The sequence below is a fragment of the Canis lupus genome, chromosome 21 (assembly GCF_003254725.2).
Source record: "Canis lupus dingo isolate Sandy chromosome 21, ASM325472v2, whole genome shotgun sequence".
NCBI classification, from domain to species: domain Eukaryota; kingdom Metazoa; phylum Chordata; class Mammalia; order Carnivora; family Canidae; genus Canis; species Canis lupus.
In genome coordinates, this window is record NC_064263.1 from 31,952,562 (window position 1) to 31,979,932 (window position 27,371).

A 27,371-nucleotide genomic window follows, 5' to 3' on the forward strand; every position below is an offset into this window, starting at 1 on the left:
AAAAGAAAAGAAAGAGATGTAGGAAAAGAGAGAAGAAAACACAAAATCTGAATGAGGAAAAACATCACCACAGGTAAAAATAATTTGCTGGGTTCAATATGATGTGGTGTACCACTTTGTAACATATAATTTAAAAAACATAAATGAGGGGGGCTATTGTCCACAGTACTCTAGAGCAATAGTTTCCAATCTTTCTCAAAACAGCATATTTTGAAAATGATAATGTTTATGTCATAATGCTGTAAAAACAAGATTTTATTTGTGCCTGGACACAACAGCCATCAAAACTCTGGCCATCCCAGAACATCTGTTTTTATGGTTAGCTGGTTGTAAGCTGTCTTTTAGAAGTCCTGGTCAATGCAATGTGCCAAAGTGAGGGTAAGGGGAGACAATAAGGAAGAAAATGCTGAAAGAAAGAAACAAACTGGCCAAAATTACCATGTTTTTCAGATATTATTATCTAAGTTAGTGGGGAAATAATATAGAGAACACCCCAATTAAGAAAGAGAAGCAGAAGGGTTGGCGCTTATTCAGGGGAAGTCTAAATTCAGAATGAGTAGATGCAAGTAGGAAGGAGAGGCATGAGGGCTAATTATTAGAATGATTAATAAGAAATTACTAATGGTTGGTCAATCCCTTTTCCTCTGCTTATGCTGCACAGTAGCCCAAAATCTCGTTTTCTGTGAAATTAAAACAGTGAGTGTGGATAGTGGGAAAGGAAACTCAGGATAGTTTTCCACATAAGATGGGAAAACCATGATGGATGGGTGCAGTAATAATCAAAACAAATTTTAAAACCATTGACACAACTCCACACAGCAGCATGTTCTGTTCCTCCACACAAATGAAAAGGAATTCACTAGAAACCACATCCATACTTAGAGAAATTGGGATTTTCAATCCAAAAGTGAGGTGAAAATCAAGAAATGTGAAGCAGTGGAGGAAAACCTTTGCTTTGAAAAAGAGGAACCCAATTTTATAAATTAAAACGATAATACCTAATAACATCACAAAAGGATGTGAAAATTATTTCCGTTAATATAATCATGCATGTTTTACAAAATAATGCTTCTATTAAACAGAAATACATTATGACCATTGAAAAAATATTGGAAAACTTATTAGATAAGAAAGATAATGGGTTGACTATGAAAGTGAATGATACCAAGGAAGGGATGGGTGGACTAGAAAATAAGTCGAGTTATTCTCCCCCAAAAGCAGCACAGAAAAATTTGGGTAGGCCTGAGTATGCCTGCCTGGGTCCATCAGCAGTGTGTGCAGCTCTTGATCTTGGGTTGTGAGTTTGAGCTGCACATTGGGTGTAGAGCTTACTTAAATAAACTTAGAAAAGATTTGGAAAACATATGAGAAAAGTCTGTATATGAAAGATATATCCAGAAACCCAAGGCCTCCTTGGGAGGAGTTCCAAAAAAAAAAGCAAATAAAGACAATGGAGGAGATGAAACCGTAAACTTTAAGAAAATCCCATACAGCAGAAGAAACAATCTTCAGGTTATGAAGTCCCCCTGAATGATAAGCAGGATGGATGCAAATTAGTATACCCACTTTGGAATACAGTTTACCATTATCTAGAAAAATTGAAAATTTGCATAATCTAAATGTATGCTTTCAACAATCACCTTATTTGTTCTGTTTCTATTTTAATTTGGTTGTACCTTTTTTTCTTAATTCTGAAAATATCATTAAGAATAGACATTTTTCCCCCTAGAAATATTACTTTATTTCATGAGAGAATATTTCAGAAGTTCTCTTCAGCTCCATTCCATCCCCTTACTTCTCTTCGCCAATCCATCAATTATGGTCATGCCAGTATTATCTTAATCCCTCCCTGGTCTTCCTCCCTGTTCCTCCAGCCAGCACCCCATTCACTAGGACAGCTTCATTAGTCAACTGACTGGAACCTCTGCTGGTTCCCTTTTCATTTACTCTCTACTCTACAACTACCCAAAAGCATTTTCAAAACACCATCTGTTCATTCCTGCCCTTGGCTTAAACTTTTTCGATGTCATTGGAGTATACAAGAGACTTCAGTTATATTCATAGTCATATCATTCAAAAGCATCCTCTGATGCTTCACTTAATTTGGTAGCACTTACGTGAATAGCCTTTACATTCTTCTCTGAACTCGGTCCATAAAATATTTCTCACAGAAGAAAAACCCCCAAAGAAATCTCAAACCAAACAAAACAAAATCAAAACAAAGCAATTGAACTTTTCCGGTAGCTTCTTTAATACAGCATGTGGGCCCTATATGTCTGGTTCCTGCTACCTCTCCAGTCAGAAATCACACACCCAACTTCTCTGGGTTCTTTCCCTGGGATTTGCTTGTTGCCGATGAAGAGCCTTTGTTGTTTCTGCTCACAACACTCTTTCTACCTCCTGCCCTCCACAAATTTTCTTGTGATTTCCTACCTAAATTTCAGATATCACTTTCTTAGAGATGTCTTTCTTGATCTCTTCAGACAAGGTGAAGTGTGTATTTATGTGGTCATTGGTTTGCATCATATATTCCTTCAAACACATTTTGACTTGTAATGATATGCTAATTTGTGTGACTATTTGATTTATGTCTTTTGTGGCTTCCCATGAGTTCCATATGAGCAGGAACACTGTAGATTTTGGCTCCATATTTTAGAGTCTGACATGGAAGGACACAGGTGTAAATATTAGTTGAATAAAGAAGTAAATGGGACATGATGACTATAGGCAGTGGTCAAACGCTTGGAACTTGGGATCAGAGAGAAAGATTCTACTTCCACTTTTGCCATTCCACCTTGGACAACCTACGTCGTAAGCTCTCCCAGCTAGGTGTCCTCCCATGTACAGCCCAAGTGCAAGTGACAAGGTTGTTAAGAGCATCAACAAAGAGAGCACAAAAGCACTCAGCACAAACCCAGCTCCTAGCGTACACTCCAAAGTGCTATTTATTATATTTTCATATTTCCTTATTTTTCTTCTTCTATTCTTGCAAAATCTTCATGTTGAAATGTTCTCCCTGTCTGCTCATACTCTTTTCAATGTGATTTGAAGATCTTTTGGGAGCTCCTGAAACTTCCATCTCAGGCCATCTATAAAGTATTTGAATGACAGAAAGGGGAAATGATAGCACTGCCAGAGATGGGGTGCAGAACTGGGGTTCACAGGCTGCGGCCCCCCAGCACAGACTCCTTTGGGAGGCTCACAAAATGTGTTACTGAGGTGGAGGCCTCTATGCTCTGTTCTTTGTCTTTTTTTTTTTTTCACTTGTGTTGCATTCTTGGTGTTCTTTTGTTCTGTTTTTCTGAGAAAATATAGCTGTGTTTTGCTTATAGATTTTTGTTCCTTACACTCATGTGCTTATGTGAGACAAGTCTTAAAGAGTTAGCAAGGGAAAGCTTGACTGCTTTCTACACAGAGTAGAGATTGGTCAAGTTGTCGGAAATTCTCAACCATATGAGACGATCTGAAATTTGGCCAACCTCTTCAGGATCAGGAGGATTTGTTATTTTTATTTGTCAGTGGTGGCAAAAATGGTTCAATGAAAGGGAATATCTGGATTTAAGTAGACTTTAATTATATCGAACATCCCTACTCTGGACCAGTGTTTTAACTCAGGGAAGAGGCTTCAAAGAGTGGCTTCATTTGAAACTCAAGAGTCATTTTAACATAATTGCTCCCTCATCACAGCTTAAAACTGACACCTAAACCTTTAAGAATAAACTCATAGTCCCTGGTTCCTGACACTGTTCGCCCTTGGTAAGTGCTCCCCGGGGACCTGGACACCCTTACTGATGTCAGTAAATGTTTTCATGATTTCACTGTGGAGTCAATGTTTAACAAGTTCCACAGGAACCAATTTCCTGCTTGAGGAAACTTCCTTATGAAGTTCACTAATTATTCCCAGACAGCCATCACCCTGTGGAATCCAGCCATCCAGGGGAGGTGGTTAATAGGCCACACAAGGCAGCGACAGTTTAGTTACCAAGGAAACAGATCAACTGTACAGAGAGGCATGTTTGACACCTGGAGACCAGGGAGCTGTAAACATGTGTATTTCTGCTGCTGTTTCTTTTCTTTTAGCACAAGGGGGATGCCAAGTAAATCAGGGCATACATCCTCCTCTTAAATCATTGAGAAATTGTCTACTGTGAATTCTCTGGACCACCATTCTCAAAATTTTTAGTCTCAGGACCGCTTTATACTCTGACAATTTATAGATAACCTCAAAGATCTTTTGTTTATCCAGATTACAGTAATTGATATTTACTATATTAGAAATTCAAACTAAGACACTTAAAAATATGTACATATTAGCTCCTTTAAAGATAACAGTAGTTATTGTTAAATCACACATTAACAGAAATAACATTTTGATGGAAAATAATTATATCTTCAAAAATATTTAGAAGAATGGTATTGTGTTGCATTTTTGCAAATCTCTTTTGTCTGGCATAATAGAACATAGCTGGATCCTCATTCATTCTACATGCAATCTGTCATGATAAAATGCATTAGGTAGCTTCTGGAAAATTCCATTGTACATTTCTGAGAGGATGAGAGATAAAAGGCAAATAATATTTTAAAAGTAATTTTGACCTCGCAGAACCCCTAAAAGGGTCTCATTTTTTTGTCAGGGGTCCCCAAACCAAATTTGAGAATCACTACTCTAAAGAAAAGTGCAATAAAAGATGGTCACTGAATAGCTTCATTTCTAAATGAAACATAAAGAAATAGACCAAGAAAAAAGGTTGCAGTTATTAAGATGGAAATGTCTATGCCCCACCCTTGATATTTCCACTGCTATTGACCATTAAAACCTATAGGGAGTTCTGGCCTGCTTCTGGGATATTGTTCTAATGACATCAGGGATGGTCAGCTCCTGTTTCTGGATGATAATCAGGAAAACAGAGAAACAGCCCACCTAGAAGGCCTAACACCAAGACCAGGTTTTCTATATTTTTCTTTGAAACATTGACGTGATAATCTGTAAATTGCCAAATATCACAAGTCCACAAAATTTATTAGCAAAGGCTAAGATGTTCGAAAAATAAAAAAAACAGGTCATACTTGGAAACAGTAATAACAGAGATTGAAAGAATTTTCATGTGCAATGAATGTCTGCTTTCCCCTCTTAAGGTCTGGTGGAAAAGTAGAAAATTAGAAGAAATGTGAACTTTCTAAAAAGAATTGCCTTTGTCTACTTCCCCAAAGCAACTCTTTCCTATGCCCATATTATTCACATGAGGTGTCAGGAGAGTTGCACAAGCAATCCTCATACCAAATAATTTAGAGTTTATACCAGAGACTGTAGAAAGAGATGAAGAGGGACACTCTATCATACTTAAAGGGTCAATACAACAAGAAGACCTAATAATCATGAATATTTATGCTCCTAATGTGGGAGCCGCCAAGTATATCAAACAGTTAATAACCAAAGTAAAGAGATACTTAGATAATAATACACTAATAGCAAGAGACTTTAACATGGCGCTTTCAGCAAACGACACATTTTCTAAGCAGAACATCACCAAAGAAAGAAGGGCCTTAAATGATACACTGGACCAAATATATTTCACAGATAAATACAGAACTTTCCATCCGAATGCAAGGGAATACGTATTCCTCTCAAGAGCACATGGAACTTTCTCCAGAATAGACCACATACTGGGTCACAAATCAGGTCTCAACCCATACCAAAAGATTGGAATTGTCCCCTGCATATTTTCAGACCACAACGCTTCAAAACTAGAACTCAATCAATCACAAGAAGAAATTTGGAAGAGACTCAAACATATAGGGGTTAAAAAGCATCTTATTAAAAGATGAATGGGTCAACCAGGAAATTAGACAAGAATTAAAAAGATCCATGGAAACTAGTGAAAATGAAGTACAATCATTCAGAATCTTTGGGATACAGCTAAAGCGGTCCTAAGAGAGAAATACATCGCAATACAGGCCTCACTCAAAAAATAGGAGGGTTGCACAAGGACATGTGATGATCTCAGGTCTTGTCTCTCCTGCAAGAATGGTTAGGATTTGATCTGAACAATTCTTCCCACAATCTCTGCTGATGGCCTGTTCTAGGACTACACCTGTAGCCAATGTGGTACCTCCAGGAGTGTGCTCCAGCATGCGATGTCCACTGGGACAACAGCTCAGTGCATGGCCATTGGAGAAATGCCTGGGTTACATAAGCCCAACTTAAGAGGGTTTTTAGTTCCTTTGCTTCCATCATGTGAGATGCAGTAAAGCAAGATTATAGACCAACAGCATGAACTCTGACGTCCAAGAAAGGTGTGTTCTAATCCCATACAGCCAAAAAATAATCTTGAATACTCAAATTATTTAGTGTCTCTCAGCTCCTCTGTTGAATGGTATTGTTGAGAAGAATAGAACGAGCTCAACCATGTAAGAGGCTTAGCCAGGTATATAGTGAATGTCCAGTAAATATTAGCTATTTTTAAAATGCAAGTTTGATTTTGTTTCTCCCTTATATAACATCCTCCAGTGACTCTCCCATGCCTTTCCACATTGAGTGCAAACTCCTTTGTTTAGCTCATAAAGTCATTCACAGTCTGAATTTATTTTCTGTCCTTCCTCAAGTATTCCACGCAGCTGTCACACAATTCCACTCGAGATCTTAAAATCTAACATGTTTTTCAGACCAGCTTTTCTCTAGATGTGGAGTCTTCTTTCATGTTTTTGCCCTGTAGCTAACGCTTATCAGTCTTTACAAACGAACCACACTGAGCTCCTCCTGGAAGTCTTATCCAGTGAAGTCTCACAGCACAAGTGTTAACCGCAGTTATAACACTCACCACACAGTGTTGTTAAGAGTTCATTTATTTGCTTCAGTCATTCAAAGTGATCTCCCGAAAGTTTTGCCTAGCATCCAGCACAGCAACTGGTACATGTCAGGTACCCAATAAGTGGCTTTGAATTTATGAATGGATATTCAAATGAAATTACAGACATAACCCACTCTTGTGATTGCATAATGTGTGGGATGTGAGGTTAATGATTATGGTGATGGTGATGATATGGTGATGGTGGTGGTAATGACAGTGGTGATGAAGGTGGTAGTGATGGTGAAGGTGATGGTGGTAGTAGTTAGTGGTGGTGATGGCTAAGGGGGTGGTGATGGTGAAAGTGATGGTGGTGATTTTGATGGTAGTGATAGTGGTGGTGGTCATGGGGGAACACCATGCCACCATGGTGGCAAAGGAATGGAGATGGGAAAAGGGGAAGATTGAAGATGTCCCTCAGTCTTTCTGCTCCTAAGCCTAACAAAAAGATACATCTACACCTATTAAGGATATGAAAATTGCCACTGCATTTGTCATTTGTCCAAATTCTTGGATCCCAGGGCTGATGTGATTGCTTCTATTACTTTCTGTGAGTTCACCAGAGATGGTATTGGTGAACCACGGACAAATTTAGCTCCCTGAGCTTTCAGCAGTGAGATTAAAGCAATTATATACTTGAGCCACTAGATGGCAGTGAGGATTTAGTCTATCTTTCCGCATACTTCACTAAATCCCTCCTGGAGCTCTCTCATTCCTTTAGGGCTTAGAGGCACCATCCTGAAGCTTCTTTCCAGATCCACTTCCTTTATCCTTGATACCTTTCCCCTAGCCTCCTAATGTTAGCTCTTTGGTCCCTGGAATGCCTACAACTTCACAGCTCTGTCTTCCTCTCTCTATGATCCATACAACACTTTGGTCCATTTGTAGCTCTCTCTTCCTCAGGTAAAAAAACATCTCAGCTCCAAGCTTGAGCCGCACTGATTCATTACCTCTCCTTTTCTTTTGGATTCTTTCCATGGAACTTCAAACATTCTGGAGTCATTCCATCTTAAGAAGATCCTCCCTGGATCACGCATCCCTCTTTAGGTATTCCCCTATAGCCTGTTCCCCTAATTTAGAATCTCCATTCTGAGCCTGATCTATATATCCCAACTATCTACTTGACTGATTTTCCACAAAAGTCTCAAACTTTACTCATCCAAAATTGGATTTCTCCCCCAAAATTCTTCCTTTCCAATGTTCCACATCTCAACAAATGGAAACCCCATCCACTCCCTATTCCAACAAGAAATATGGGTGCATTCTTCACTTCTCTCTCCTACCCCCACTCCCAACAATCCATAACAAGTCCTGTCAATTTGACTTCTTAAGTATGAGTAGAATCATCCATACTGCTCCATCCACACTGCTTCCACTCTTTAAAAAAAAAAAAAAGAAAGATTTTATTTATTTATCCATGAGAGACTCAATCCCAGTACTCAATCCCGGAACTCCAGGATCACATCCTGGGCTGAAGGCGGGTGCTAAACTGCTCAGCCACCCAGGGATCCTTGCCTATTTCCACTCTTGAACTCCTTCCATCAATAATGAGCCAGGAAGACATTTTAAAAGTACAAACATGTCCATGTCACTGCTTTGCTTAACTCACTGGTCCCGTATCACTAGCAGGTGAATTCAGAGTTCTTGTACTGACAAGATTTTACTTAGTCTGGCTTCTGCCTACCTCTTCATCTCATTCCTCCTTTGCTGTTTAGCCTCCTGCCTTCACTGGAATAATATCAAGTTCCTTCCTATCCAGACTTTCACACATGTCCTTCTTTCCACATACATGACTCTCCTCCCCACCCCCTCATGCTGGAGTTGAGCCTGGATAACTCCTACCTGTCTTTGGACTCAGTTTCAATATTCACTTTCTCAGGGAGGCCTTCATGGTCCTTCCAGTGCCAATGCTATCCTATGCACCACCCCCATATCAGATAAGGTCTTCTTATGATGATTCCAGGGTATCTTGTGTTTTTCCTGATTAACAATTATCACAACTGTAATTGTGTTTTTAGTGCGTGGTTATTTGTTTAATAGTTATCTCTCTCATTAGACTATATTGCCAATCTTGATGCTCTCAGGACCTGGCACAGTCTCTGGTACATAGAAATCATTCAACAAATATTGTTAAATAAACAAATGATCTTCAAAAACAATCCCTTGCTGCTGTCTAGTCACACACTAGGTGAATATATTGTAAGATAACCCTGATTAAAACTAGATATGACCTATAATAGACCAGTGTGATCCTCCCAGTAAAGAAATGCTTTTTTCAACTCATGCATGGAACAGATTTTCACTCGAAAAGAAAAAAAAAGGACCCCCCCCAAGAAAAAAGCCAAACACCTTATTTGTTGTTTTGCTGGGTCTTCAAAGGCAACCTGAATTACGTTTTTAAAAAGTAATTTGTGGGGGCCACCTGGATGGTTCAGTTGGTTAAGCAGCTGACTCTTGCTTTCAGCTCAGCTCATGATCTCAGGGTTGTGGGATAGAGCCCTGTGTCCTCCTTGGGCTATATGCTCATCAGGGAGTCGGCTTCAGGATCCTCTCTGTCCCTCTGCTTCCCCTACGCTGCTTTCTCACTCTCTGTCTCCAAAACAAATAAATAAATATTTTTCTTTAAAAAAGTAAGTTGGTAATATTTATAAAATATTATATTTTATTTGCAAATTCACAGTTGCTTTGACCCATTCAGCCCACACTGTGAAACCTATTCTACAGAAATTAAAGCTCGAATATATATGTGTATAAAACTAGTTTCTTCATTTAGCATACTGCAAGGGTCAAAACTAACAAGCAAATTTTAAAGAAACTTTTATATTCAGTATTAATGAACATTATATATCTATGAAAAAAGAATAAACATGAATATATGAACATATCTTTAATATATTAACAAATATGTAGAAAATAAGAGGTTAAGCATACTCATACAAAGAAATGCAAAATGTTGCCACCATTTATTAGGTTTAAGTAAAGTTCAGTCAGGCAGTAACCATATATCACATGGCTTCTCAGCACAGTCAGAATGTGTGTAAATCCACTCTTCTTCGCCATAGTTTCATCAAAGCTCTTTTCATCTCACTATTTCTGAAGCTATAGATCAGTGGATTCAGCAGAGGTGTAAGAAGTGAGTAAGACAATGACATCAGCTTCTTGGTTTCAGGGGAGTAGCCAGATTTGGGTTGTAAATAAGTCATACTGGCTGTGCCATAGAAGAGGGTCACAGACGTGAGATGGGAGGCACAAGTGGAAAAGGCCTTTTGCCTCCCAGTAGCTGATGGCATCCTCAGGATGGCAAAGAGAATCCAAATGTATGACAAGAGTATCAACACGAAAGGAACCATGATAATCAAAATGGTGCCAGTGAATGCATAGATTTCAAACAGAAACGTGTCTGCACATGCAAGTTCTAGCACTGCTGGGGTTTCACAAGAGATATGATTGATTTCATTGGGGCCACAAAAGGGAAAACTGGAAACCCATGATGTTTGCACAGTACCTAACATGAAGCCTAAGGCCCATGATGTTATAAGTAATTTCATGAAAACCCTTTTGTTCATTATCATTGGGTAGCTCAGAGGGTGACAGATTGCAGCAAATCGGTCATAAGCCATCGCCCCCAGGAGAAAACATTCAGTGCCACCAAAGAAAAGGATGAAATACATCTGTGCAAAATAGCTCACAAATGAAATGGACGTTTTCTCCCTGGTGAGGACCACCAGCATTTCAGGCATAATGACTGCGCTGAAACTCATGTCCACCACAGACAGGTTCTGGAGGAACAGATACATGGGCACGTGGAGCGTCTGTTCCAAGGTGATGATGACTATAATGATGGCATTTCCCATCAGAGTCACCAGGTAAACAGCCAGGAAAACCCCAAAGAGCTGCTCTTGGAGTTCAGGAAAGTTGGAAAAGCCCAAGAGGATGAATTCAACCACAGAGCTTTGATTTTGCCTTTTCATTCCAGTGGTGGCCAGTATATCGTTTTTATGGACATTGTATACAAATGATGAAGTCACAGTCCAATAGCTGGGCGTCTGTGTCTGCAATTCACCCCAGGTATTCTTGGCAGAAGATGTAAAAAGGAAGGCATCCTGCATAAATTCAGTAGGCAAAGTTAGAAATGGTCATTATTTGGATTAATAAATGTCAAATAAAAAGGAGGAAGTGAAGAATGCTGGCTCAGAAGTCTTGTCTGAAAAGTAAAAAAATTATATCGGAATGCTTTTGTAATTTGTACGTCATATAGTTTGATTTTGAACATAGCCTTAAAACAAACATTGATATTTTATAAGTGGTTCCATTCCCATGTCATAAATATCAGAATCATCTTTTTTTTTCAATTTATATAAATAGATATTTTTAAAACCACCAAAAATAAAGTATTAAAAAGTAGAGAAAGAGAAAGAGATACCCACAAATTTTTTTAAACAACTGAATGATTCAAAGTTACAGCACAGTTGATTTATGTTTCTTGTAAATATTTATCAGTTCAAAATACTGGTATGAGGCTTATTAAATATGAAAAAAACAGGGATCCTTGGGTGGCTCAGTGGTTTAGCTCCTGCCTTCGACCCAGGGCATGATCCTGGAGACCTGGGATCAAGTCCCACATCGGGCTCCCTGAATGGAGCCAGCTTCTCCCTCTGCCTGTGTCTCTGCCTCTCTCTCTCTTTGTCTCTCATGAATAAATAAATAAGTCTTTAAAAAAAAGTTTTTTTGAAAAAAATTATGAAAAAAACATCTAAGTTCAACCCCATTTGTGGGTTACAGCAGAGTTTTCATATTTCATATTTCACTATCTTAAGTGATCTATAAATAGTGTGAGTTGCTTCAGGGTTATTGATTACTGCAAACACTGGTCATGGCCAATTATACTGAGATTCGTCTGCATGGGAAATTTTAAGAGCCAGTTTTCTACGGTTAATCCTTGTGACCATTATATTTAAGAATCATCCAGTTTTCATCACTCTAAAACTATTATTTAAACATTTCCTGTCTGTCTCTCTCTTTCTATCTTTTCTCTATCTCCAATTATCCTTCTCATCAGGAGTTCATTTAATCATTAATTATTATTATTCAACAAACACTGATTGAGCAAGCATCATTTTCTAGGTTCAGTAATCACAAGAACACATTGGATCCTCAGCTCAACAGAAAGCGGGAAACAAATACAAAACAGCATTCCACTGATAGCCCAGTACTTCAGGTCCTATCTATTATACCTTGCTCTGTGTTTCTTCATTATCAGCACTTGGTATTATATGTATATATACAAATGATGGAGTTGGAATTTACATGTACACACATGTATATATTACATATTTATAATATTTACAGATTATATATAAGTAATATATAACTCCATCAATAAAACATAAACTCCGGTATCCCTGGGTGGCTCAGCGGTTTAGCACCTGCCTTTGGCCCAGGGCGCGGTCCTGGAGTCCCGGGATCGAGTCCCACGTCAGGCTCCCTGCATGGAGCCTGCTTCTCCCTCTGCCTCTCTCTCTCCCTCTCTCTCTCTCTCTCTCATGAATAAATAAATAAATAAAAATCTTTAAAAATATATATATATAAACTCCAGGTATCTAAGAATTTGGTTTTTTTCTTTGCTACATTCACAATGTCTACAATAGTCCCTGGCCTGTAATTGATACTACACCAATATTTGATGAATAATGGAATAAAAAAATGAGGAAATCCATGATATCTTTAAGGAAGAGAGTGTCGAAAGAAGAGTGAAACCAACAAGGAAAATTATTGGCAAGCAGAGGTAATAATAAGGGGCTACAAGACATTTCTATAAGGGATTCAATAATTTGAATGGGGTGAGAACACGAAAAACAAATCATAGAATACCACAATAGGTGGAGGAGGAAGGCATAACAAGGAGAGAACACTTGCTCAGATCAAAGGTATTTGATGACTTCCTAGCATTTGGTGGAGACCTACTGGCTTTACTGTGATGTTTTGAAAATGAGCCGAAAAAAACGTGGGAAATAAGGAACACAGGAGAACAGAAAGACACAGGAGATGAAAACATTTCATGTTTTCTTGAGTAAAGATCAGTAGGACATTAGCACAGTGGAAAGCAAGTTGATTTGAGTTTGACCATATCATACATAAAAATTAAATGTCCATACTAACCATACTAATTATACTTTGCATCATAAAAAAAATTGAAATTAGTAAAAAACAGTCACAGGATCAAACACCTAAAACTCATTTCTAATGAGAGAAAAGAATAAAGTGTATTTAGTTACAAATGTTTAAAAGTGGATAGATTTGGAAAATTGGAAAATTTAGAATATAATGTAAGTAAAATAGAAAAGCTTTGTAGAATGCATAATAAGCATCTTCTGGGGAAAAAAAACATTCATGACTGGTAATGGGTTACTGACTGCAGTTGCTGCACCCTTTCTCTGGAACTTAGAGACCCCAATGCCGACTTGGAGAACTCTGGGAAAGAAATATTGAGGCAGAGCGCTCCCTGGTAGTTTTCATCCTTCCAGTTGAAGAGGTAGGAGTTGCACTTATTTTTCAGTTCCCTTCCAGCTGCAAAATTCTAAGATTTGATGATTAATGTCTACCAAGTACTTATACCCCTAATTATTGCCCAAACTTTTCTCCAAAAAGAAGAGAAAAAGGAATTAACCAGCATCAAAACCAAGGAGTCTACTGATTCCAGTGTGTCAGCTGTGTCTAGGGATCCTGAGCACAGAGACATCACTTCAACAGCATCTCCAATGATCAGTTGGAGAGGAACTGTAAGTGGAAAGCCCACCAACACACACACAGCAGAATCCTCCCTTTCTTACCTATTGACTCCGTCTCTTTAAATGTCTTGCTATATTGTCAAAGTTTTACCTCTACTCAAAAGCCATCTTCTCACAAATGCAATTCCTTCTTTCAGGGCTTTGATTCTAGAACATTATATGACACTGAATCATACGCCCTGTAGAATCCCTCCCTGGAGAACTTGGAATCACTTCATAAACACTCTCTCATATTTTTGCATGATGACTAAAGGGGCTTGACCTTGGCGCCTCAGGTGAAAACCCTCAAGAGCACACACCTGGAGCATCGCTCCTTCCTATTCCTATGGGGAATAAATACCTCTTCACACAAGAGACTCAGTTCAGCATGAAGTCTCCAAAGGAGGTGAAAACAGAGGCTGACTAACACTTGTAAACTGGGAAAGAAGAGATTGATGGTGTGAGAGCTTGAGCAAAGGCTGGTGAGCTAGAGGTAGAGGACAACTAGGTGGAATGCACAGTTTGGGCGATGGTGGGAAACTAGTTAAGGCAAGCAGAGTGAAGCCTAGTTGTAAAAAACTGAATGCTCATTCTATCATCAAAGAACTTTTGATCATTTGTAGAAGAAATATAGTCACTGAAAATTTTTGGAAAAAAATCATTACAATGGATTTTATTGAAAGAGCTTTTAAGCTCTAAGTAATCTCAACTACCTTTCACTGATTCTATAACTTTCTCTACAAAATAAACAAAATACAGTAAATCTCATTGTATATAAGTGAAAACCAAGAGATTCAGGGATCCACTTACACTGGAGTGAACAATCAAGGAGACCATTTGGCTCACTCCCCACAGAGTGAAGAGATGAAACACTCTGCAGACTTGGCTCTGTCCCAAACTGGACGGTGTGACTGAATGCAGGTTACCTTGGTCTACTTCTCACTGCACATTCCTAGAGCAGGTTCCATTCTGAAGGAAGCTCACCTCCCCTGGCAGCAGTAAGGCAGTCAATAGCACCCAGAGATTCATTCTGTCTACTCTGTATCCAGTGGGAAATGTAGCCATTAGCCTGAGGTAAAGGAATTTTCACTTCACATTCCAATCCAGGGATCCCCCCTAGGTCATTCACTATGGTGGAATTACTCCCCAGGCATGAGCCAGTCCCATCACCAGGCTGGCAAATGCTGCCTGATATGTATTCTCTATGATTCATACACCAGAGTTCCCATGTGGGCTTCTGTCATACATGTTCCGTTTTTTATGTCAGTGGTGGTAACGCAGGTGATGTGTAGTTTCCGAGGAGTCATCAAGATTTAGTCAGCACTTGTACACTTTCCACTAGGTGTATTAGACATGAATGAAGAGTGTGCGGAAACAATTCAGGTACATGCAAAAGGGGATGAAAAGGAAGTTATATTAATATAAAATTATGATTTCATAGCCAATAGTACTAAATAGATCAAAGAAGAATCAAAATGTAGAAATACTAACACACCTACCCCCATGATTCACCAATAAGATAGACCAGAAAGATATAAAAATGAAAGGTTATAAGAAAAGAATGTTGATTTAACATATGATAATAACAGTAGTTGTAAGAGAGTACACTACTTTTTGAAGGTGCTAACTTTATGTTTTCCTTCCAAAATATTTTTGGAATATTTACAAAGGGTCATTATATACGTGTAGGAAGGATATGTCAATAACTCCGAATATTTGGGGGTGATAGACATAGCATACTGTGCAATAAAATAGCAGAGCAACAGCACAAAGCATAAAAGAAAAATATCTCTTTAGCTGGCCAGAAGCTGGAAATGAAATTCAGATTACTGAGATAACACTTTCAAATGAAGTTATCGCATTTTCATGTGTTAATATGTCCTAAACTGTACTCCCAGTCTTCTCCTAAACCCGATCCACCATCAACATTCCTCATCTCAGGGAACAGGAGCTCAGAGCTTCCAGTTCCATGGGCTGCAAATCAAGGAGTCGTTTTTCCTCCAAATCACATCAACTCCATAACCTACCTGTGGCTCTGTCTTCAAAATACTGGGTATCAAATCTGAACATTCTACATTTCCTTGGGCTAACGCCCTGGTCCAAGCTACTATTGTCTCTCAAGTTGGATAACTGCCATGGCCTCTCAACTTCTCCTTTCTTCGTCCTTTGCTTCTGCTCAAAACCCTCCAATAGCACCCTCTCCTCTTCTGGTTAGAAGCCAAACTCATGTATTAAAGATCTATTCCCCTAGAACTCTCTGAGCTCAACTCTACCACATTCCATTGGACACTCTCATCCAGCCCCACTGGCCTCTTTGCTAGTCCTCAAATCCAACAACTCTGTCCCCATCTCATAGCTATTGTCCATGCTTTTCTCTGAACATGAACTATTACTGTTCAAAATGCTAACTCCTTTATGTCCCTTCTTCCCAGGGACAACTTCTCCAAGAGCTCCTCCCAAGTCAACATTCTGAAAAAGAGAAATGTATGTACACATACCGAGTCCTTGGACACCCGTAGGAAAAATCAGAGCCTGGACAGAAACCATGCAGAGTGATGGCCTCTGGCAATGATATCAAGAATGAGAGTCCAGGTGCTTTTGAGAGTTTTACATTATTTTATAATCTATGTAGTCTTTAAGTTTTAGAAAGTGATGACTTTTGTAGAAGTTTAAAAGTAAGGTGTTATTTAAAAATACAAAATGAAATGCAACATCACAAAGGTTGGGGTAAAGATGGCACTAGCATCCTAGAAATTTCCCCCAAATGACAATACCAATGAGAACAGAAACCTAAATTGCATCTTGAAAGAAACTAGTACATATCTTATCCAAAATTACAACGCGTGAAAGGGTTTGTCACAAACAGCAAGGGTCAAAACCCGATGCATGAAGAATCAGAGGGGATTCCAAAGAGACAGTTCAGATAAAGCTAGAAAGTTTCTCTGGGACTTAGGGTCCTCACACCATAGTCCCCGGATCAACAGTTTTAGAACTACCAGGGAACTTATTCTAAATGCAAATTAGCAGGTGCCACCACAGATCTACTGAAACAGACACTCTGTGTGGGGCCAGCAACCCACACATAGTGAATGGTGTCCTTACCTCCACCCCTGTGACTCTGATGTATACCATAACCACACCTGAGAATCAACACAAGTGGCACACCCTTGAGGGAATGACAATTGTCCTGCTGTTTGCAACAAAGAGAGTTGGGTGGATATGCTGGTGGTACAGGCTTCCCTGGAACTGCTCTGACATAAGGGAAAAGCAGGTAGGCATGGATAATTAAAGGATCCCACAAATACACCACAGTTTCAGGAAGCTGTCAGGAGGACAATGTGGGGCAATATGAGTTCTGATTATCTGATGGCAGAGGAGTAGTAAAGGAACAAGGGACACATCTTTATTACAAAGATATAAGCTGTGCTGCACACCAATGCTTCTCCAAATTTAAAATGCATCCAAGTCAGTTAGAGATCCTTTTATTTTTTTATCTTTTTAAAAGATTTTATTTATTTATTAGAGAGAGACAGAGAGCAAGTAGGGTGAGGGACAGAGGCAGAGAATTGAAGCCAACTCTACACTGAGCATGGAGCCCCACTCAGGAGCCCCAATCCCACCACCCTGAGATCAGAACCTGAGCAATACCGAAACCGAAAGTTGGAGGTTTAACAGATTGACCCACCCAGGTGCCCCAGGGATCCTTTTAATATGCAAATTGGAAATCATTAGGTCTTGGGTGGGAGCTGAGAGTCTACATTTTTACATCCAATGTGTGTGTGGCCAATAATTGAGTAACACATTTAGAAAGAGTGCTACTGTTCACCATGGCTAGTTCCTGGTGACTTGTGAAAGAAACATGGCCTGGCCCCATTTCCAAACAGACATTCTGTACATGGCGGGTCCAGAAAGAGTACACTTTGCTCCAATTCTGGGATACCAGAGAGGTCCTGAGCCAAACTAATCCACAGAAACTAAAGGGTAAAAAGAGGAATGGAACAGGAAAAGCAGGTGATGGATTAAATACTCACCTCAAGGATGTGGTCAGAAAGTGGATACAATTTATCAGCAAAAACATAGCCAAGAATGTTTACCATTTTACGACCTTACTGCTTCTGTAATGAAGAGCACAAAGCAAAAAATACACATGCTCAGGGAAAACAGGCAAAACAACAGAAAGTGATGAAACCTTAGCTAGCAGTGTTCAGGATAGGTGTCAAAAATTTTTTTTTTGAAGTCACAAATAGGATGTCCATATTGGAAGTATTGAAAAAAGAGAACAGACACTACTCAAACTTAGTGGTAGAGAGAAGATTAACCAAGCAAAATGAATCAAAACAAACACAGGTATTTAATAAAGACTTTATTTATTTATTCATGAGAGACAGAGAGAGAGAGAGAGAGAGAGAGGCAGAGGCACAGGCAGAGGGAGAAGCAGGCTCCATGAAGGGAGCCTGATGTGGGACTCAATCCCAGGTCTCCAGGATCACGCCCTGGACCAAAGGCAGGCGCTAAACCATTGGGCCACCCAGGTATCCCCATGAACACAGTTTAATATGATCAATGTAAACAATATAAACTGGCAAAGCTAACAAAAACGATCCAATGCATGCATAATCGATGTACCTAAAGATCCAAAAGATTATTTTTTTCTCTTCCTTATGATTTTTTACATAAAAAATCATTACATTTTAATTCTAGTATAATTAACAGAGTGCTACATTAGTTTCAGGTGTACAATATAGTGACTCAACAATTCTATGTAATCTACTCAGGGCTCATCACAGTAAGAGTACTCTTAATCCCCTTCACCTGTTTCACCCATCTCCCCACCCACTTCCACTCTGGTAACCAACAGTTTGTCCTCTAGAGGTAAAGGTCTGGCTTTTTGGTTTGTCTCCTTTTTACTTTGTTCATTTGTTTTGTTTCTTAAATGCCACATAGATGAGTGAAATCATATGGTATTTGTATTTCTCTGACTGACTTAGCTCAGTAGCATTATATCCTCCAACTCTAACCATGTTGTTGCAAATGGCAAGATTTCATTCTTTTTTTTCTTTTCTGTGGCTATTATTTCATTGTGTGTGTGTGTGTGTGTGTGTGTGTGTGTGTGTGGTGTCTATGCCACTTCTTGTTTATTGATGGACATGGGCTCTTTCCATAATTTGGCTATTGTAAATAATGCTGAAATAAACATAAGGGTGATGTATCCCTTTGATTTAGTGTTTGGTATCTTGGGAGTAAATACCCCATAGTGCAATTACTGGATCATAGGGTAGTTCTATTTTTAGCTTTTTGAGGAACCACCACACTGTTTTCCACAGTGACTGTACCAGTTTGCATTCCCACAGCACAAGAGGGTTTACCTTTCTCCACAGCCTTACCAACACCTGTTGTTTCTTATGTTGTTAATTTTAGTCTTTCTGACTGACATCTGACATGAGGTGATAGCTCCTTATAGTTTTGATTTGCATTTCCCTGATGATGAGTGATGTTAAGCATCTTTTACGTCTTCTCTGATCAAATGTTCATTCATATGTTCCGCCTCTTTTTCATTGGATTTCGTTTGGGGGGAGGTGTTGAATTATAAAAGTTCTTTAAATATTTTGAAAATTAACCCCTTTACCAAGTGTGTCATTTGTAAATGTCTTCTCCCATTCAGTAGGTTGGCTTTTGTCAATTGTCTCCTTCGTCGTGCAGAAGTTTTTTATTTGATGTAGTCACCATAGCTTACTTTTGCTTTGGTTTCCAAATATACTGCAAAATGAACATTTAGAAATATATCTAAGAATCTAGTGGTGGTGAATGTATCTTTAAAAGCTGCATAAAGTCTATTCGGAGACAAAGTCCATAATGAAATATGTGAATTAAAGGTTGCAGAGAGTAGCTTGTGAATACAAGTGTGATTATCAGGGTGGTTGTCATCTAGCTTTGTTTTTGAAAATGTTTGTGACTTCCTGGTAATTAAAAATGCCAATCAGGGAGGCTTGTTGGCTCAGGGATTGACCGTCTGCCTTTGGCTCATGTCATGATCCCGGGAGTCCTGGGATGTAGTCCCGCATCAAGCTTCCCTCAGGGAGCCTGCTTCTCCGTCTGCCTGTGTCTCTTCCTCTCCCTGTGTGTCTCTCTTGAATGGATAAATAAAATCTTTTTTAAAAAAATGCAAATCAGATGAATGAAGCATTTTGGAACAGAATATCTAGAACTGGCAAGAATCTTGCAAAGGGACACTCCTACTCTGTTGGAGGAGGTGGTTGGAATAACCCAACTGCAGAAAAATCTAAAATAGTACCACCTTAGTAACCTAGCATGACACACTTTGATCTGGCAATTCTGTTTCCTAAAATTCTATTATAATAAACACACAACCAGATGTGTAGAAGGATGTTCGAACAGTTTGATAACAGTGAAAGTCAGAAGTAAACCATCCACTTGAAGAAACTGGTCACATTACTATGTTTACTCGTTTAGAAGGCGATGCGCTTATTAAAACAATAAAGCAAAATCCATACAGACATAAAATGATACCCTTGAAATATTCTGTGAAATTGAATAATTGGAAAATAGACTGTAAACTCTCCCTCCTCCTATTCTGAAAAAGAGAAATGTATGTACACATACCAAGTCCCCAGATACCAATAGGAAAAATCAGAGCCTGGACAGAAACCATGCAGAGTGATGGCCTCTGGCAATGATATCAAGAATGAGAGTCCAGGTGCTTTTGAGACTTTTACATTATTTTGTAATCTATGTACTCTTTAAATTTTAGAAAGTGATGACTTTTGTAGAAGTTTAAAAGCAAGGTGTTATTTAAAAATACAAAATGAAATGCAACATCACAAAGGTTGGGGTAAAGATGGCACTGGCATCCTAGAAATTTCCCCCAAATGACAATACCAATGAGAACAGAAACCTAAATTGCATCGTGAAAGAAACTAGTACATATCTTATCCAAAATTACAATGCGTGAAAGGGGTTGTCACAAACAATGAGGGTTAAAACATCATTCATGAAGAATCAGAGGGGATTCCACAGAGGCAGTTCAGATAAAGCTAGAAGGGTTCTCTGGGACTTAGGGTCCTCATAGCATAGTCCCTGGATCAACAGTTTTAGAACTACCAGGGAACTTATTCTAAATGCAAATTAGCAGGTGCCACCACAGATCTACTGAAACAGACACTCTGTGTGGGGCCAGCAACCCACATATAGTGAATGGTGTCCTTACCTCCATCCCTGTGACTCTGATGTATACCATAACCACACCTGAGAATCCACACAAGTGGCACACCTTGAGGGAATGGCAATTGTCCTGCTGTTTGCAACAAAGAGAGTTGGGTGGATATGCTGGTGGTACAGGCTTCCCTGGAACTGCTCTGACATAAGGGAAAAGCAGGTAGGCATGGATAATCAAAGGATCCCACAAATACACCACAGTTTGAGGAAGCTGTCTGTCAGGAGGACAATGTGGGGCAATATGAGTTCTGATTATCTGATGGCAGAGGAGTAGTAAAGGAACAAGGAACTCCTCTTTGTCATCAAGATACAAGCTACGCTATACACCAATGCTTCTCCACATTAAAGTGCATCTAAGTCACTTCGGGATCCCTTTAAATAGCAGATTTTAATTCATTAAGTCTTGGGTGGGACCTGAGAGTCTACATTTTTACATCTCAGATGGAGCCCTTGTATCTGGCTGTAATTCAGTAACAGTTTTATAAAGAATGTTACTGTCATCTTAATGTGACACAAACTTTTTGCCCCAATGTAATCACTGTGAAGAATGCCATCAGAAATAAAAAATCAGTACACACAATACAGGGACTCAGAGGTTATTGAACCTCATTTTAATGACATAATCCATAATGGGCTGATTATCATACTAGAGGAACAGATAAACTGTTTTATTATATATTGTATTAAAATTAACACTAAACTGTTGAAAATAGAAATCTTATTATTGAACATGGAAAAATAAAAAACATGTTCATACCAAGGAATATAGAATGTTTGGCCACATATAAAATTTAAGTAGAGTTCAGTCAGGTAGTGACCATATGGCTTCTCAGCACAATCAGAATGCATGTATATCCACTCTTCTTCGCCATAGTTTCATCAAAGCTCTTTTCATCTCACTATTTCTGAAGCTGTAGATCAGTGGATTCAGCAGAGGTGTAAGAAGTGAGTAAGACAATGACATCAGCTTCTTGGTTTCAGGGGAGTAGCCAGATTTGGGTTGTAAATAAGTCATACTGGCTGTGCCATAGAAGAGGGTCACAGAAGTGAGATGGGAGGCACAAGTGGAAAAGGCCTTTTGCCTCCCCGTGGCTGATGGCATCCTCAGGATGGCAAAGAGAATCCGAATGTATGACAAGAGTATCAACACGAAAGGAACCATGACAATCAAAATGGTGCCAGTGAATGCATAGATTTCAAACAGAAACGTGTCTGCACATGCAAGTTCTAGCACTGGGGGAGTCTCACAAAAGAGATGATTGATTACATTGGGGCCACAAAAAGGAAAACTGAAAACCCATGTGGTCTGCACAGTAGCCACCATGATCCCTGAGACCCATGAGAACATTACTAATTTCATGAAAACTCTTTTGTTCATAATCATTGGGTAGCTCAGAGGGTGACAGATTGCAGCAAATCGGTCATAAGCCATCGTCCCCAGGAGAAAACATTCAGTGCCACCAAAGAAAAGGATGAAATACATCTGTGCAAAACAGCTCATAAATGAAATGGACGTTTTCTCCCTGGTGAGGACCACCAGCATTTCAGGCATAATGACTGCGCTGAAACTCACGTCCACCACAGACAGGTTCTGGAGGAACAGATACATGGGCACGTGGAGGGTCTGTTCCAAGGTGATGATGACTATAATGATGGCATTTCCCATCAGAGTCACCAGGTAAACAGCCAGGAAAACCCCAAAGAGCTGCTCTTGGAGTTCAGGAAAGTTGGAAAAGCCCAAGAGGATGAATTCAACCACAGAGCTTTGATTTTGCCTTTTCATTCCAGTGGTGGACAGTATATCGTTTTTATGGACATTATATACAAATGATGAAGTCACAGTCCAATCGCTAACAGTCTGTGTCTGCAATTCACAACAGGTATTAATGGTAGAAGATATAAAAAGGAATGCATCCTGACTAAATTCAGTGTGGCAATGTTAGAAATGACCAATCTCTTGGATTAATAAACATCAAATAAAAGGAGGAGGTGAAAAAAAGTAAAATAAATAAAATTAAATTTAAAAATTTAAAAAAGGAGGAAGTGAAGAAGGCTGGCTCAGAGGTTTCATCTGAAAAGCACTGAATATTATCAAAATACTTTTATAACCTGTACAGTATATAGTTTGCAAATTAAGTATAGCCTTAAAACAACATCAATATTTTATAGTTGAGATTCCATTCCTACGTCATGGCTATCAGAATCCTCTCTTTTTTTTTTCAATTTTATTGAAGTAGAAAATGTAAAATACAAAAGTTAAAGTATTATAAGTAGACAAATGAGAAAGATACACACAAATATTATTTAAACCATCTAATAATTCAAAGTTATATCGCAGTTGACTTACTATAAATATTCATCCTGTTCAAAATGCCTGTGTGTGATGCTTGAATATGCAGTCTTGGCAGGGACAGACAAAGGGGTTTGATGTACTTATCTTAGGTGATCTGTAAATTGTGTGAATGCCTTAGACTTACTAATTTTTGCAAAGACTGCTCATTGACAATTCTATTGAGATCGGCCTATATGAAAAGCTTTCTTTTTTTTTCTTTTTTTTTTTAAATAAATATTTTTTTTTAATTCTTATTTATTTATGATAGTCACAGAGAGAGAAAGAGAGAGAGGCAGAGACATAGGCAGAGGGAGAAGCAGGCTCCATGCACCGAGAGCCCGACGTGGGATTCGATCCCTGGTCTCCAGGATCGCGCCCTGGGCCAAAGGCAGGCGCCAAACCGCTGCGCCACCCAGGGATCCCTCTTTTTTTTTTTTTTTAAGAGGGAAAGACAGAGAGTGAGTAGGGGATAGAGAAGGGCAGAAAGAGAGGGAAAGAGAGAATCTTATGCAAGCACTATGCCCAGTACAGAGCCCAAGGTAGGGCTCAGTCTCACCACCTGGAGATCATGACCAGAGCCAAAATCAAGAGTCAGACACTTAACAAAGAGAGCCATTCAGGCACTGTGGCCTGCATGGGAAATTTTAAGAATCAAAAAAATAAAATAAAAATAAAAATAAAAATAAAAATAAAAATAAAAATAAAATAAACAAAAAAATTTTAAGAGTTCTCTAAGGCTAATCTTTGTGACCATAATGATTTAGGAATCATACAGTTGTGATCACTCTGTGACTGTGATTTAAACATTTTCTTTCTGTCTCCTGTCTTTGTCTCTCTTTTTCTCTCTCCTACTGCCCTGCTCATCAAGAAGTTGATTTAATCGTCAATTATTCAATAAATCCTGTTTTAGCACTTACAATGTTCTAGGCTCAGGTACCTCAGGGACAGATTGGCTTCACACACTCCACAGAGAGCTCAAAACATTACACAAAATAGCATTCCACTCTTACCTCAGTTTTCAAATTCCTATCTCTTCTATCTTGGCTGTTTTTCTCACCTATCAGTAACTGACATATTTTAGTGAGGAGGTTACATTTTACATGTACACATCGGTAGATAACTACATATTGATAATATTTGCATATTATATATACATAAAGTCTAACTCCCTTGCTAAATATAAACTCCAGGAATCCAAGATTTTGTTTTGATCTTTGCTATACTCACAATGTCTACAACAGTCGTGGCCCATAAATGATACTAAACCAATGTTTGATGAGTAATAGAATTTAAAATTGAGGAAGTCCACTATAGCATCTAGGAATAGAATATGGAAAAGAAGAGTGAAACCAACACACCACATTGCTGGCAAGCAGAGGTAATAACAAGGGGCTATGAGAGGTTTCTGCGAGGGATTCAATACTTCTGAATAAGGAGGGAGTGTGTGTGAACAAGCACAATCATAGCATGTCACCAGTGGAAGGTACAGGAGGTTGAAGGGGGATGACTTTGCTCAGGTCAAAGGCATTTCATGACACCCTAGCATTACAAAGGAGACCTACTGGCCTTTGTGTGATGTTTTGAAAGCCAGCAGAAATACACTGTGGGAGATGAGGAACCCAGCAGAACAGAAGGAAACAGCTCATGCCATCTTGAGTAAAGACCGGTAGGACATTAGCACACAGTGGAAGGCAAGTTGATTTATTTCTGAATTTGACCATATCATCCATAAAAATTAAATGTCCATACTAACCATACTAATTATATGTTGCATCTCAAAAAGTGACCTGAAATTAATAAAATATAGTCATAGGATCAAACACCTAAAATTCATTTCTAATGAGAGAAAAGAATAAAGTATATTTAGTTACAAAAGTTTAAACGTGGATAAATTTGGAAAATTTAGAATATAATGTAAGTAAAATAGAAAAGCTTTGTAGAATGGATAATAAGCATCTTATGGGGAAAAAAAATTCATGACTGGTAATGGGTCACTGACTGCAGTTGCTGCACCTTTTCTCTGGAACTTAGGGACCTCAATGCCGACTTGGAGAACTCTGGGAAAGAAATATTGAGGCAGAGCACTGCCTAATAGGTTTCATCCTTCCAGTTGAAGAGGTAGGAGTTGCACTTATTTTTCCATTCCCTTCCAGCTGCAAAATTCTAAGATTTGATGATTAATGTCTGCCAAGTACTTATACCCCTAATTATTGCCCAAACTTTTCTCCAAAAAGAAGAGAAAAAGGAATTAACGAGCATCAAAACCAAGGAGTCTACTGATTCCGGTGTGTCAGCTGTGTCTAGGTATCCTGAGCACAGAGACATCGCTTCAACAGCATCTCTAATGATCAGCTGGAGAGGACCTATAAGTGGAAAGCCCACCAACACACACACAGCAGAATCCTCCCTTTCTTACCTATTGACTCTGTCTCTTTAAATGTCTTGCTACATTGTCAAAGTTTTACCTTTACTCAAAAGCCATCTTCTCATAAATACAACTCTGTGCTTCAGGGCTTTGATTCTAGAACATTATATGACACTGAATCATACGCCCTGTAGAATCCCTCCCTGGAGGACTTGGAATCACTTCATAAACACTCTCTCATATTTTTGCATGATGACTAAAGGGGCTTGACCTTGGCGCCTCAGGTGAGAACCCTCAAGAGCACACACCTGGAGCATCGCTCCTTCCTATTCCTATGGGGAATAAATGCCTCTTCACACAAGAGACCCAGTTCAGCATGATGTCTCCAAAGGAGGTGATAACGGAGGCTGACTAACACTTGTATACTGGAAAGAAGAGATTGATGGTGTGAGAGCTTGAGCAAAGGCTGGTGAGCTAGAGGTAGAGGACAACTAGGTGGAATGCACAGTTTGGGCGATGGTGGGAAACTAGTTAAGGCAAGCAGAGTGAAGCCTAGTTGTAGAAAACTGAATGCTCATTCTATCATCAAAGAACTTTTGATCATTTGTAGAAGAAATATAGTCACTGAAAATTATGAAAGAAAATCATTACAATTGATTAAATTGAAAGAACTTTTAAGCTATAAGTCAGGTAATCTGAACTACTTTTCACTGATTTATAACTTTCTCTATAAAATAAACATAATACAGTAAATCTCATTGGATATAAATGAAAACCAAGAGATTCAGGGATCCACTTACACTGGAGTGAACAATCAAGGAGACCATTTGGCTCACTCCCCACAGAGTGAAGAGATGAAACACTCTGCAGACTTGGCTCTGTCCCAAACTGGACGGTGTGACTGAATGCAGGTTACCTTGGTCTACTTCTCACTGCACATTCCTAGAGAAGGTTCCATTCTGAAGGAAGCTCACCTCCCCTGGCAGCAGTCAACAACATCCAGAGATTCATTCTATCTACTCTGTATCCAGTGGGAAATGTAGCCATCAGCCTGAGGTAAAGGAATTTTCACTTCACATTCCAATCCAGGGATCCCCCCTAGGTCATTCACTATGGTGGAATTACTCCCCAGGCATGAGCCAGTCCCATCACCAGGCTGGCAAATGCTGCCTGATATGTATTCTCTATGATTCATACACCAGAGTTCCCATGTGGGCTTCTGTCATACATGTTCCGTTTTTTATGTCAGTGGTGGTAACGCAGGTGATGTGTAGTTTCCGAGGAGTCATCAAGATTTAGTCAGCACTTGTGCACTTTCCACTAGGTGTATTAGACATGAATGAAAAGTGTGCGGAAACAATTCAGGTACATGCAAAAGGGGATGAAAAGGAAGTTATATTAATATAAAATTATAATTTCATAGCCAATAGTACTAAATAGATCAAAGAAGAATCAAAATGTAGAAATACTAACACACCTACCCCCATGATTCACCAATAAGATAGACCAGAAAGATATAAAAATGAAAGGTTATAAGAAAAGAATGTTGATTTAACATATGATAATAACAGTAGTTGTAAGAGAGTACACTACTTTTTGAAGGTGCTAACTTTATGTTTTCCTTCCAGAATATTTTTGGAATATTTACAAAGGGTCATTATATACGTATAGGAAGGATATGTCAATAACTCCGAATATTTGGGGGTGATAGACATAGCATACTGTGCAATAAAATAGCAGAGCAACAGCACAAAGCATAAAAGAAAAATATCTCTTTAGCTGGCCAGAAGCTGGAAATGAAATTCAGATTACTGAGATAACACTTTCAA

General features: G+C 38.9%; 2 protein-coding genes across 2 annotated transcripts in view; both read right to left on the reverse strand.

Moving 5' to 3' along the window:
- Positions 1-9,806: 9,806 nt before the first annotated feature.
- The window catches only part of LOC112667956 (olfactory receptor 10A6), a 66,957-nt gene continuing 49,392 nt past the window's right edge, over positions 9,807-27,371 (reverse strand). The window contains exons 2-3 of the mRNA XM_025460015.3: positions 17,644-17,727; positions 9,807-10,948 (exon numbers count right to left, since the gene is read on the reverse strand). Coding sequence (XP_025315800.3) covers positions 9,872-10,948; positions 17,644-17,709 — 1,143 coding nt within the window. The 5' untranslated portion in view covers positions 17,710-17,727 and the 3' untranslated portion in view covers positions 9,807-9,871. The remainder of the gene's footprint in view (positions 10,949-17,643; positions 17,728-27,371) is intronic.
- Positions 21,609-22,647, reverse strand: LOC118351841 (olfactory receptor 10A3-like). The gene has a single exon (XM_035704198.2). It carries the CDS (start codon positions 22,626-22,628, stop codon positions 21,684-21,686), a length of 945 nt encoding a protein of 314 aa, XP_035560091.1. The 5' UTR covers positions 22,629-22,647; the 3' UTR covers positions 21,609-21,683.

Bases quoted from the DNA above. Each gene is read 5' to 3' on its own strand.
- LOC118351841 (XM_035704198.2), bottom strand. From the start codon at position 22,628: ATGAAAAGGCAAAATCAAAGCTCTGTGGTTGAATTCATCCTCTTGGGC.